The sequence below is a fragment of the Natator depressus genome, chromosome 2 (assembly GCF_965152275.1).
Source record: "Natator depressus isolate rNatDep1 chromosome 2, rNatDep2.hap1, whole genome shotgun sequence".
Lineage (NCBI taxonomy): Eukaryota > Metazoa > Chordata > Testudines > Cheloniidae > Natator > Natator depressus.
Genome location: NC_134235.1, coordinates 62890486 through 62903533, shown reverse-complemented (window position 1 = coordinate 62903533; position 13048 = coordinate 62890486). Strand labels below are relative to the sequence as shown.

General features: G+C 43.2%; 1 protein-coding gene across 8 annotated transcripts in view; it reads right to left on the bottom strand.

Annotated features, from left to right (window-relative positions):
• ASPH (aspartate beta-hydroxylase) overlaps positions 1-12587 on the bottom strand; it is a 190038-nt gene extending 177451 nt beyond the window's left edge. For 4 of the 8 annotated variants that reach the window (XM_074944317.1, XM_074944318.1, XM_074944320.1 and 1 more), the window contains exon 1: positions 12397-12584. In XM_074944317.1, the coding sequence (XP_074800418.1) occupies positions 12397-12460 (64 nt within the window). In that variant the 5' untranslated portion in view covers positions 12461-12584. Of the gene's footprint in view, positions 1-12396 lie in introns of all 8 variants that reach the window. The other 4 variants (XM_074944323.1, XM_074944319.1, XM_074944328.1 and 1 more) reach the window with 3 other exon arrangements.
• Positions 12588-13048: the final 461 nt, after the last annotated feature.

Here is a 13048-nt window from a genome sequence, read left to right as displayed (position 1 = left end):
AGAGTAGAAAAGGAGTACAGGAAGGACAGTATTAAGTAGAAAAACTTTAATGCAATGGGTGCAGCTGCTTCGTTACTTCCCAATTTCAGAGCTGTTTGTTTCCCTTCCATAGATGTGGATCCTCTACATTTATTAGTTCTAAATTCTTATACCACACCCATCACTGCACTATTAAGTAAGAACAAGATGAGCACTCTTGTCCCCATTTCATTGGGAGTTTTGTTTTGTAATATCTGGTTTTGGTGCAGTTACTGAGGGAAGGTTAGACTGAAGGGAGTTTTACACTTTGCTCTGAAGGAACTGAAGTTCATGGCTATTTCAGTATCTTCCAGGTAAGAGTTCCAGTCATGGGCCAGTTGCTGAGAAAGCTCCATGTCTTACACACACACAAATTCCACGCTTTAGGTTGACCAGCTCATTTTTTTTTTCAGTTGGTCACAGGTGACCCAGGCAGCAGTTTCTGAGAGATAGTTCCAGGTTATTGAAGAGCCAGTCAGAGGCTCTCTCATGGATTCAAAGATGAGTTCTGAAATATGGAATCTGATATACAAGAAGCCAAAGAAGAGATGAAAACATTGTGGTGGTGATGTACTCTGGATCCTGTGTTGCAAATCTGACAGGCTGCTTTAAAAACAAAAAAAAAACCCACATCAAGGTTATTCTGAAGTAGAATGTGTTACAGTAATAAAGCCTACAGGTCATGGATGTATGGTGACATTGCAGTCACTATCCTGCAGGATGAGGAGGAGCAGTTTCTGCTCTAAACTGTTCTGACTATTTTACAGTATAATTTGATCACCTTCCACTTTTGGTGTCCTCTGTAAGTTTGATTAAAAATTAACCCCAAAGAACGACAAGTAGTAGCCATCCATGGTGTGTCGATAGAGAAGCCTGTTATGTGAGGAGTTTTATTATTTTGCTTTCTGCTTTAAAGTTTTTGGACAGAAATCCTTAGAAACGCTAAAAAACATACACTGAAGCATAGATAGCAGAAACAATCTGTATTTTAGAACTGACAGATCTTTATCACTGCAACAAGCTGCTCCACAAATCACACAGACATTACTAGCCACTGGTAAAGCTAAGTTTCAGAGTAGCAGCCGTGTTAGTCTGTATTCGCAAAAAGAAAAGGAGGACTTGTGGCACCTTAGAGACTAACACATTTATTTGAGCATAAGCTTTCGTGAGCTACAGCTCACTTCATAGCATGCATTCAGAACAAGGCAAAACATGTCAGCATCAGCCAGACGAGTTACAATCTATCTTTTTGGATGAATTGGTTTAGAAAGGCAATGTTGAAAATCAGAAAGCATATTTGGTAGTTTAAGATTACCTGCTCCAAACCCAAGTATTCTGACCAATTAGTAGTGTTAAAAATATAGCTAGAGGCCCACATTAAGTGGCAATTTGATCAGAGACCCAGCCAGTCGCTTGTTAATGCAGTATCCATCTCTTCACTGTCAAGTATTTGCAGAATTTTAAATTGATGTTTCAAAACTCCCATAATGCAGTTTGGTATCATAGAAAGGCCTGAGTAGTTCAACTAGTGAAGTACAAATAATAGGTATTCTGTCATGGTCATGTAATATCCATCTAAAGAGTGCTAAGAAACCAAAATAAGATCTGCATATTTTTGAATAACTGCTACAGGAAATTGTGAAGAAAAGATTTCATCTTGACCTAAAAGTGAAATTAAAGAACTGAACTGATTATTTAATTGAATGGTACAATTAATTCTGGAACATTAACATTCAGAAATGGGGTGAGGCGCACTGGGACTTCAGACTAGTCCAAACACTTATTAGCAAACACTTACATAGCACTAACTTTACAGAGTTATTAAAAAAAATCCCTTCCTGCAAGAATTTACCATTTAAAGTAGACAAAGGAAAGTATAGAGAGATCGAAATAGGCCAAAAGAGCAGATGCAGTATAGGAGTTTAAGTCAATGAAATAAAGCAAGCCACCAAAGCAGGTGTGTCATAAATATAAAGGGAAGGGTAAACACCTTTAAATCTCTCCTAGCCAGAGGAAAAACCCTTTCACCTGTAAAGGGTTAAGAAGCTAAGACAACCTCGCTGGCACCTGACCAAAAAGACCAATGAGGAGACAAGACACTTTCAAAGCTGGAGGGGGGGGGAAACAAAGGGTTCTCTCTGTCTGTCTGTCTTTTGCCGGGACCAGAGCAGGAATGCAGGTCAGAACTCCTGTAAAAAGTCAGTAAGCAATCTAGTTAGATATGTGTTAGATTCTCTTTTGTTTAAATGGCTGATAAGTTGTGCTGAATGGGATGTATATTCCTGTTTGTGTCTTTTTGTAACTTAAGGTTTAGCCTAGAGAGATTCTCTATGTTTTGAATCTGATTACCCTGTAAGGTATTTACCATCCTGATTTTACAGAGGTGATTCTTTTACTTTTTCTTCAATTAAAATTCTTCTTTTAAGAACCTGATTGCTTTTTCCTTGTTCTTAAGATCCAAGGGTTTGGGTCTGTGTTCACCTATGCAAACTGGTGAAGATTTTTATCAAGCCTTCCCCAGGAAAGGGGGTATAGGGCTTGGGGGGAAAGACGTTTCCAAGTGGGTTCTTTCCCTGTTATATTTGTTAGATGCTTGGTGGTGGCAACAATAAAGTCCAGGGACAAAAGGTAAAATAGTTTGTACCTTGGGGAAGTTTTAACCTAAGCTGGTAAAAATAAGCTTAGGGGTTTTTTCATGCAGGTCCCCACATCTGTACCCTAGAGTTCAGAGTGGGGAAGGAAGAAGGGATCAAGGCGTCAGGAGGGATCTCAAGGAGGAATGAGTGAGGATGCTTAGAGAAAAAGAGGATGCCATTCCACAAGCAGGGAGCAGAGTGAAAGAGCATTTAGATGAGAAAGTACTGGAGGAGTTTGACAGAAGAGCAAGTCAAAGGCACTGGAAAAATTCAGCTTCTTCGAAGACCTTGGAGATAACAGGGAAGGGAGATGAGGCAACAGAGAGAAACAGGACTCGTTTGTACAGTTTTGTACCACTTTGTTGAGAGTTTCAAATAGATATAATTAAGGTAGTACATCATACTAATATGGATGCAGTTAAATTAATATTACTCCTGGGGGAATTCTGTGTCAAAAAATTAAAAATTCTGCACACAATATCTTCAAATTCTGCATGTTTTATTTATCAAAACAACACAATATAATCACACCAGTTTCAATTATTTTTGGTAATTTATTTCAAAATACCTGTCAGCATTCTGCCTGTAACAATACAGACAACAACAAAAATTCAGGAAATGTTTTTTGACAAATAGATTCCTTACTAGGTATATTAATACAGAACTCTGAGTAATAATTCTTTAAGCTACAATACAGAACCGTATTTCCTGTATCCCTCAGAAGGCTTGGGGAGACGGGGTAATGGAGGAGCTGAGGAAGAGGGAAGGAGATTGGGTGTGAACTTGGAGGGTTGTTGAATATGGGTGGGAAAAGTATGGAACAGGTTTTGAGGGAGGACATTGTTAGGGAGCTTCCCCCTGCAGAATCTAGCTGACCCCTAGCCTCTCCCATTAGTCAGGCACATGTGCCCCTGTCCCCAAGCATCCGTGCACCCCCGATCCCTATGTGTCCCTCCACCCCCATTCAGACACCCACTCCACACAACCCAATGTGACCCTGCACCCCGTCCCTCTGTCCCCATGTGTCTCTGTGCCCCCACTCAGCCACCCCTCTATCCCTATGTGGCCCTGCACCTTCCTCCCTCCTGTGGCCCTACACCTCCATTCCCATTCAGCCCCTACCAGTTTGTTCTCCCCCAGGTAGCCCTTATAAGCCCCTATCTGACTCCCCAGCAGCCCCACGCTGTCTGTCTCCCCATAGCCCCGGTCTCCTGACCTCGCCGGACAGCCGCGGTGAACAATGCAGGCTTTTTCTCTTCCCTACCTGGCCAGGAGCTGTTACTCTGTTCTATCGTCACAGTGCCCTCTGGTGGGTAAAAGGTGGAACTGCAGCAATTTTCCAGCCAACCTTATTTTCAGCTGGGGCTGCCTGGGAGGCTGCTCTGTTCTAGCAGCACAATGCCCTCTGGTGGGCAAAAGGCAGAACTGCAGCAACTTCCGGGCAGAGCTTTTTTCTGTGCAAAAAATTAAAATTGTGCAGCTCATTAATTATGCATGCACACAGTGGCACAGAATTCCCGCAGGAGTATAGTATGAAGGTGCTGCTATTAGTATAGCTTAGTCCCATAAATTTAGCAGGAAAAGCTGTACCAATACAAGGCACCTTTTTACTGGTACAACTGCATCCACACAAGAAGTTGTACTGATTTAATATTTTTTAGTTAAAAGATCTGCAATCATACCCTAGCCAAAATAGTTAAAACAGCCCAAAAAACTGTATAGATCAGGATTTCCTCAAGATAAGCTTGAATGCAGATAGGAAAGAGAAGAAGAGAGCAATCAATAAGGAGGAAAATGAATGAAGAGGGATTATGGCAAATTAGGAGATGAGAGTAATAATTTTGAGTTGATAAATCACGGTATTTGAGCTAGAGAGAAGCATGGAGATCTCAGAAAAATGCAGGAGGACAATGAGAATGTAAGAACTGCCATACTGGGTAAGACAAATGATCCATCTAAACCCAATATCCAGTCTTTGATAGTGGCCTGTATGAGCTTCAGGGAAGTGCACAGAACAGGGCAGTTAGAGTTATCCACTCCTCTTCCTATCCTAGCTTTCAGCAGTCAGAGGTTTAGGAGGGTTTCTGACCATCTTGAGTAATAGCCATTGATGGACCTATTATTCATGAATTTATCTGGTTTGTTTTTTATAAACCCAGTTATACTTGTAGCCATCACAACATTCCATGGCAACAAGTTCCACAACCTTCTGTCTATTCATTTCACTTGGTGACCCCTGGTATTTGTATTGTGGGAAAGGGAAAACAACACTTGTCTATTCACTTTTTTGGCACCCTTCATGATTGTATAGGCCTCTATCATCCCTTAGTCACCTCTTTTCTAAGACGAGCAGGCCTAATCTTTTTAAGTCTCTCCTCGTATGGGAGCCATTCCATACCACTGGTCATCTTTGTTTCCTTTCTCTGAACTTGTCCTTTTTGAGATGAGGCAACCAGACCTGTACAGAGATTTGCACAGTGGCATTATGATATTTTCAATCTCATTTTCTATCCCTTTATTAATAGCTCCTAAGTTTCTTCTAGCATTTTTGACCACTGCTGTGCATTGAGATGAAGCTTTCAAGAGATTATACAGAGTGGCTCCAAGATCTCTTTCTTGAGTAGCAACAGCTAATTCATACCCTATCATTATGTATGTGTAGCTGGGATTGTTTTCCCAATGTGCATTACTTTGCACTTACCAACATTGGGCAACTAAATGACAGGTGAAATTCAGTCACTCACTTTTGTGAGATCCCTCTGTAACTGTACCTTAAATAATTTTGTATCATCTGCAAACTTTGCCACTTCATCGTTCACTCCCTTTTCCAGATCATTAATGAATATGTTCATAATAGGTCCCAGAACAGATGCTTGTGAGACCCCCGCTGTTTACCTCTATCCATTGTGAAAATTGAACTTTTATTCCTACCCTTTGTTTCCTATCTTTTAACTAGTTATTGATCCATGACAGGACCCCTGTTATCCCTTGACTACTTAGTTTCTTTAAGAATGTTTGGTGAGGAATCTTGTAGAAAGCTTTCTAAAAGTCCAAGTACACTATATCAACTGGATCACCCTTGTCTGCATTTGTTGACATCCTCAAAGAATTCTAATGGATTGGGGAGGCATGACTTTCCTTTACAAAGGCCATGTTGACTCTTCCACAACATATTGTGTTTCTCTGTGTGTCTGATAATTCTGTTCTTTACTACAGTTTATAATACCAGTTTGCCTGGTACTGAAGTTCGGCTCACCAACCTCTAATAGCCAGGATCACCTCTGGAGCCCTTTTTAAAGATCATCATTACATTAGCTACCTTCCAGTCATTTGGTACAGAGCCTTGCTTCAGCAACAGTTTACATACTACAGGTTATAGTTCTGCAATAAGAGATAAAATTAAAGAGAAGATAAAGGTCTCCTGCTGGACTCAAATTTTGCCTTTAAAGAAGTTTGCAGGATCCTGGAGAAAGGACAGAACTAATCACTCCACTACTCCAAAGTAACTGGAGAATCCTCCTCTGATCTTCAGAAGACTATTGAAAGGCAGATGATTGAACATTCACACACAAATAAATAGGTCTCTCTTGTCCAAGCGCACCATTTGCTATGAGAAAGGGGAGTAGCTCCCCCCACCCCCAGAGTTGGTCCCCCACAAACTTTTCATAGTTCCTTGCAAGCTGATGCTCAAGTGCCTCCTCCAGACCCTCTACTCCCAGTTGGGCAGGAAGCAGCAACAGCCTAGAAAAGAGCAGAGTACAGAGTGAGCTGGGCCCAAATCCCTGCCCTGGGCCAGCCATCAGTGAGAGACACTCTCCTGTCCACTACTGCCTCCCACCCCCACCTACATATTCTCCAGGATAGGTCTGACATGCTACCTCCTGACCCTCCTCCAGGATGGAACCACCCATTAACTTCTCCACAAACAGCAACCCCCAGAATTTTTCCAACTTGCTATCCCTGATCTTATCTAATATACTTAAATTGTAAGTAACTTGATGCAGACACTGTCTTTTATTGTGTGCGTGTGCCGTGCATAGCACAATGGAGCACCAGTCTCTCATTGGTGAGTGTAGGTTCTACTGTATACAAATATTAAAAGTTTTATAGGGGATATATGCCCTGAAACATGAAGGGTTTAAGCCAGCCACCAACTGCCATGATGGGTTAGAAAGATACTTCCCAGATTATACGTAACAGGCCATTAGGGAGGCTCCTGAACCTTTTTCCTAAAGCCACTGTCACACACAGGATACTGGAATAAATGGAATATTGTTCTGATAAGTAGGAAAACAGCTATAATTCAGGGAAAGCTGCAAATGTTTGATAAGGAATTAGATTGTAGGTAGCCTTTTTTTAAACAAAAAACAAATAAATATGCACTCGAATTTTTCTGCTCCGATACACAGCAGGCTTATTATATGTACCCCAAACTCTCAATACGCACATTCTGACAAAATGAAAATGCTAACCTTTACAGCAAATCTTCTATATCTAATGCATCGCTAATACAGAAGTTTTTATAACAAGCCATATCCAAAAGAAAACGCCACAAAAATCATCCTTAATAATGAAGTTATAACTATGTCTTCATTTCAATTTCAAGGTCAAAGTTTTCTAATTAACTTACACAACCAATGTGACTTGATAATATCTATAGGGCTAGTGTCATACTATTATTAATGTTGAGTTAGATTTCTATTCAGTTTCGCAATGTAGAAGTTAGCGACCCCAAAACAATTTGAAGTTATCAGTTACATATCCAAAGACAACATTTTGTTTTATACACTAAGTTACTGGCTGTATTTAAATATATAAAAGATTACAAAGTCTCTCAGTTATTAAGAGCAAAATTAAGTCTTGCACTAGTAAAATTTGGTATGGAATACTACCAGCATATGTTTGTACCAACTCTGAGAAACACAAGAATAGTTGTAGGAAAAAAAATTGTTGGAAAAGCCACTGTAATTTCTCAATGTAAGAACCACAGCATTCAATTACTTAATAGTAAGATCTGAAGCAGTCACACACTCCACTGGCAATTCCAAAATCTACACCGACAAAGAAACTCACTTGATGAATACCTTGTAAAACAAATCAACCTCAGATTAATTTATATAAACCTCTTCCTCCCCTACTTGTTTCCTGTCCTCTGCCCCATACAATGTAACTATATTGCAGGGATGGCCAAACTGTGGCCCACAAGCCACATGTGGCTCTTTTACCATTGAAGTGCGGTGTGCAGAGCCTTCCACGCCCCTCCCCAATCTCCACCTACTGGACTGGGGCGGGGGCGGCACCTTGGGACCTCTGCCTTGCAGGAGTGTGGTGGAGTAGAGGCTTCTGCCCAGCAAAGAAGGGGGTCTCGAGGCTCCAGCCAGGACTTGGGGCTTCAGCAGGAGCGGGGCTGAAGCCAGACACCTCTGCGGGTGCACTCCTGCTCTCCAACTTCTGAAGATTTTTGTATGCGGCTTGGAGGGTCAGTAAATTTGGCCACCCGATATATTGCTTCTCAAACTTCATGCTCAATGATGCTTTATACAAATGTTAAATAGTTAGATTTAAACCATGAACCAATACTCTATACAGTAACTCCTCACTTAAAGTCCTTCTGGTTACGTTGTTGATCAATTAGGGAACATGCTCGTTTAAAGTTGTGCAATGTTCCCTTATAACGTTGTTTGGCAGCCGCCTGCTTTTCCACTGCTTGCAAGAGCAGCCCGTTGCAGCTAGCTGGTGGGGGCTTGGAACCAGGGTGGACCGGCAGCCCCCATATCAGCTCCCCGCTCCCTTAAGTGCCCTGTGCAGCAGCCGCCCAGCAGGCTACTAACTGCCAGCAGTTCAGCTGTCCCTCCCACCACTGCCATGTGCTACTCCTGCCCTCCGCCTTGGAGCTGCTCTCCGGAGCCTCCTGCTTGCTGTGCGGGGAGAGAAGGAAGAGGGGGGCTAATGTCAGGGTGCCTTGTAGAGTATGAGGCTACATTAACAACGAGTTAACCCTTGAGGGCTCAGCCAATTGCTAGTTCATCATTTAGCAGTAAGGCATCCCCTAGGAAATATCCCACCCTTTGACTTCACCACATCAACCAAGCTTCACAATCATCATCACTGTGTACCAGTATTAAATTGTTTGTTTTAAACTTATACTTTGTGTGTGTGTGTGTATAGTCTTTTGTCTGGTGAAAAAAATTTCCCTGGAACCTAACTCCCCTTATTTACATTAATTCTTATGGGGAAATTGGATTAGCTTAATGTCGTTTCGCTTAAAGTCACATTTTTCAAGAACATAACTACAACGTTAAGCGAGGAGTTACTGTATTTACAATTTGGAAATATACCTTGTCCCTCTTCAAAGGGCATGTATTTCTCAATGGGTCCCCTGGCAATGATGACTAGTTAGTAGTGGGAAATAAGACACGTTTTGTTTGTTTTAAGAAAGTAACAAAGCTGCTCCATTCTGTTCCAGGAGAGATTAAGCCCCAAAACTGCTAGAGGTAAGGTCTGCCCTGACTTCCACCCCAATGCACTGAATTACATAGAAACTTGCACCCATGCTAAACTAAGTGTCGCTTTTCAGCAAGATCACCACCACCAACTGTAGCAACTCAAATATTTATGAAAGAAAAAACTATTTACAAACATTACAAATATGTTAAAAGATACTTTGACTTCTGAATTTTCAGAATAGTAAAATGAACAACATGGACAGAGTTTTATTTGTAGTCTTAAAAGCACATGCTATTTAAAGTCAATTCTAATTTTTGGTTTAAACTTCAAAGTCTATACCAATTTCAACTTCTGTATAACAATTTCAGGAACTCAGACTGTTTCAGATTTCATCTACTTGTGAGACTAATACCAAAATGGTCAGACTTTGGTGCCTAAACATAGGTGCCTAAATAAGTGTCCTGATGTTCAACAGTACTGCAGTTCCTACTGACTTCACTGGCTCCACTGTCCATGGGCAATGCTAGGTGGGAAGCCAAGTCTTCCTCCATTAGTTGCTGTGAAAAGGAAGGATAGCTGAAATCTTTCCAAGGTGCTTCCCCAATCAGAGGGCTCTATCTTTCACACCCTCATGTTGCAAATGTCAACTTTATTTCCCCACCACGTCACACCTCCCTTTTCTGGGAGCTGGAGTGAGGAGAGGAGCTTTCTCTATCTCTGTCTCCAAAGACACCTAGTTGCTAATGCAATGTAAGGAGTCTCCACCACTTTCATTCCTGTTGAGCAGCCATTGTCCAGTGCCTGTCTCTGCTGCTTCTTGGATTTCTCAGGCAGCAGCAAGAAACTGACCCAAGACTTGTCATTTACATGCAGCTACCCACAAAGTTCTGATTAGAAGTAGTCAAAAGTGACAATACTTCGGTTACCATTTACTCTGCTGCATCTTGGGACTGTGCTGCAGATTTAGACAGACCCCCCTGCTTCTGTTTACACTGTTCACAACTGGAAGGTGCCCTGTGCAAGCTTACGGGCCCGACCTTTTTAAAATAAAAGGACAGATTTTGCAGAGGTAAAAAATGTTGTTAAAGCTAATGTTAAAATTATATGATACACAAGTTGAGAACAGAGTGTCTGTACATCTGGGTATAGTGCTTAGATTATCCACAAATACGAAGTTTGTTGAAAAACTCTTAAAATACATATAGTACATAATCGGCAATAACCCAAATTTAGGTAAATTTGATTATACAGTCTAGATATTGGAACCCGAATACTCAAGTACATCATTCATGAAAAGCTATACAGAGAATTGGTTGTAGAAAGAAAATATAGGAATGAGTGTATATCGCTCCTCAGTAATTGAGCACTTAGGATGGGTTGTCCCTTTGTAGATATAATCCATCAGAGAAATATTTTAGTTACTTTCCGATTTTGCTTTTCATCAGCACTGTACGTTCCTGGGAAAGGTTCTTACTCACGACAGGTAAATGAATTTTTCAAACTCTGATCAAGAGGTTTTGTTTTGTTTAATTTGAACTATTAAGTATTATCTATGTTGGAGTTCTCTGTAGCATTCAAGATTCTATACAGGATGAACACTTTCAATGTATTGTTTTTCAAAACATGCATTTTACAGAATTTTACACTGAAATAAGCTCCTTCTGTTGTTGCTGTATGGACACTTATTATAATATCATATTGTCTTCATAATTCCTGAATCAACTGGGCTAGAGAAATTTAAGGGATACACCAGCAACTAACCTAATTAAGCTCTGTGTGACTGGAAAGCTTGGCTCTTTCACCAACAGATGTTGGTCCAGTAAAAAATATTACCTCAGCCACCTTGTCTCTTTATAGCACCATATGAAACCATTGCACTCAATTATCAAGGGGATCAATATGGGTAAAATGTCACACGTATGAACCTCTCATCCAGCACTGTGAGCTCTACTAGGACTATGCACATGTGTGATATTACATACGTGAAATGCAAGGCCAACATCACATCTGTGCCAGTGGTGTCAAATGAAACTGAGAAATTATAAGTCCAAAAGAGCTAACCAAGTACAGACAGAAAGCTTGTTCACTGTAAAGCTAAAAAGATCAGATCCTTACAATCTGTACAGTTATACAACTGCCAGAAAGGCATTCATATACTTTCACCTGACAAGTACTTTCCTTCCATTAAGGTTAGCTTTGTTGTGTTACAAGAGTTTACTGTAAACATTTATTAATTTACTTCTATGATTAGGTTTGTTGACCCAGTTTCAAGTTGTTCATCTCTCTTACGCTCTAAAAATAAGTCTTCCTTTATAGCCGCATTTTTCATACTGCATTTACATTTAAGTAAGAAGCCTACAGAGTAAGAATGACAGTTTTCAAACATGGGTGCCTCAAGTGAAGATCTCAAATTCAAATTTGGACAGCTAACTAAAAGCAGGTGGATTTTAAAAAGGTGCTAAACAGCCATATTTTCCACTGACTGCAATGCTCAGCACCTTTTTTAAAAATCAGACTGCTTTTTACAGGGGAATTTAAGACACACATGGACGCCTCTCTTAGACACTCAAGTTGGTAATTACTGGCCTAAGCACACCTAGGGATATGTCCAGCTCTACTCATTATTAATCCTCTGTCATTTGGAATCTCCCTGCTTGCTGAGCCAGACTCTAAGCTTTTCCTTCACTTCAACTCCAGCAAAAAAGGGGAATAAATGAAATTTGAGTAACAGATTTAAACCATCTGTTCCTACCTCCCCGCCCTCCAAGAGCTGAGCTGACACGTAAACACACGGAGGAGGCTGAAGGTGACCGGGCAGTGAGAGGGAGGCAAATACACACACCCGCTGCCGGGCGCTTCCCCGCACCCGCTGCCCCGCCTTCACCTCCCGACCCGCAGGAGCCCGGTGTGCAGCGAGGCGCGCCCCGGGCCCAGCCACAGGAGCCACGGACTCAAGAGAGCGGCAACTTCGAAAATGCTGCAGCAGCAGCCGCCGCCGCCGCCGCCCCCCTTCCGCGGGACACCAGCCGCCCCGGGACACGCGTCGCGCCGGCCCCACCCCCGGGTCACCAGCGGCCGAGCCTGCTGCTGCTGCTGCAGCGCGCCCCCTCCCCCCCGCTACGGGCGCCCGGTGCGGGACTGGCTCGAAGGGCGGGCGCCGCCGGGCACAACGGGGAGCGGCGCCCCCTTTGCCCGGCGCACCCAGGAGCCGCCCCGCCGGCTCCGCCCCAGCCTGTTGCGCGGCCCCAGCCCCCCCGCGGGAGAGGGGGCAGCCGGCGGGGCGGGCAGCGCTGACCTTTCCTGGCCCCCTGGCTGGGGCTGCTGCCGGCGCCTTTGGAGGGGTTCCTGCGCGGAGCCATGTCACCGCCTGTCAGGGAGCGGAAGGGCAGGAGCGGACTCCCAGGAACTGAGCGAGGAGACAGCCGCCTGACCCTGCGTGTGTAGCCACTGCAGTCAAAGGACCCGCCCCGGCTACAGACGGACAGCTACCTCCGCCAATCCTAGCGCTCTCGTCGGCATCACTTGCGTCTTATTGGTGTAGACACGAGGACTGGGCGGGACACGTTGCCCTTTTCTCCCCTTCCCTCTCCGAACCGGCCGCTTGGAACGTGGCAACATGGAGCGAACGCTCTCGCGAGGATTCAGCTTCTGACCCAGTGGGAGAAGTGCGCGCGCTGTCCGCGACGGGGATGTGGGCGGGGCTGCTTAGGGGGGTGGGGGGCCTGCAGGCCTGGTGTGGCTGCGCGCTCCCTAGAGTTGTTTAGCCACGGCTTGGGGCGTGACCCTGGTCTCAGCTGCATGCTCACCTACTTGTGCTGCTAAGTGATCCTCTGTACCTCAGTTTCCCTATCTCTAGGAAAGGGACAGTGCTCAGTTACCTGTGCAAAAAAGCAGCGTGCAATCATGACGTGAGGAGTATTAGAACTGGCTAATACTGTCTGCTACTG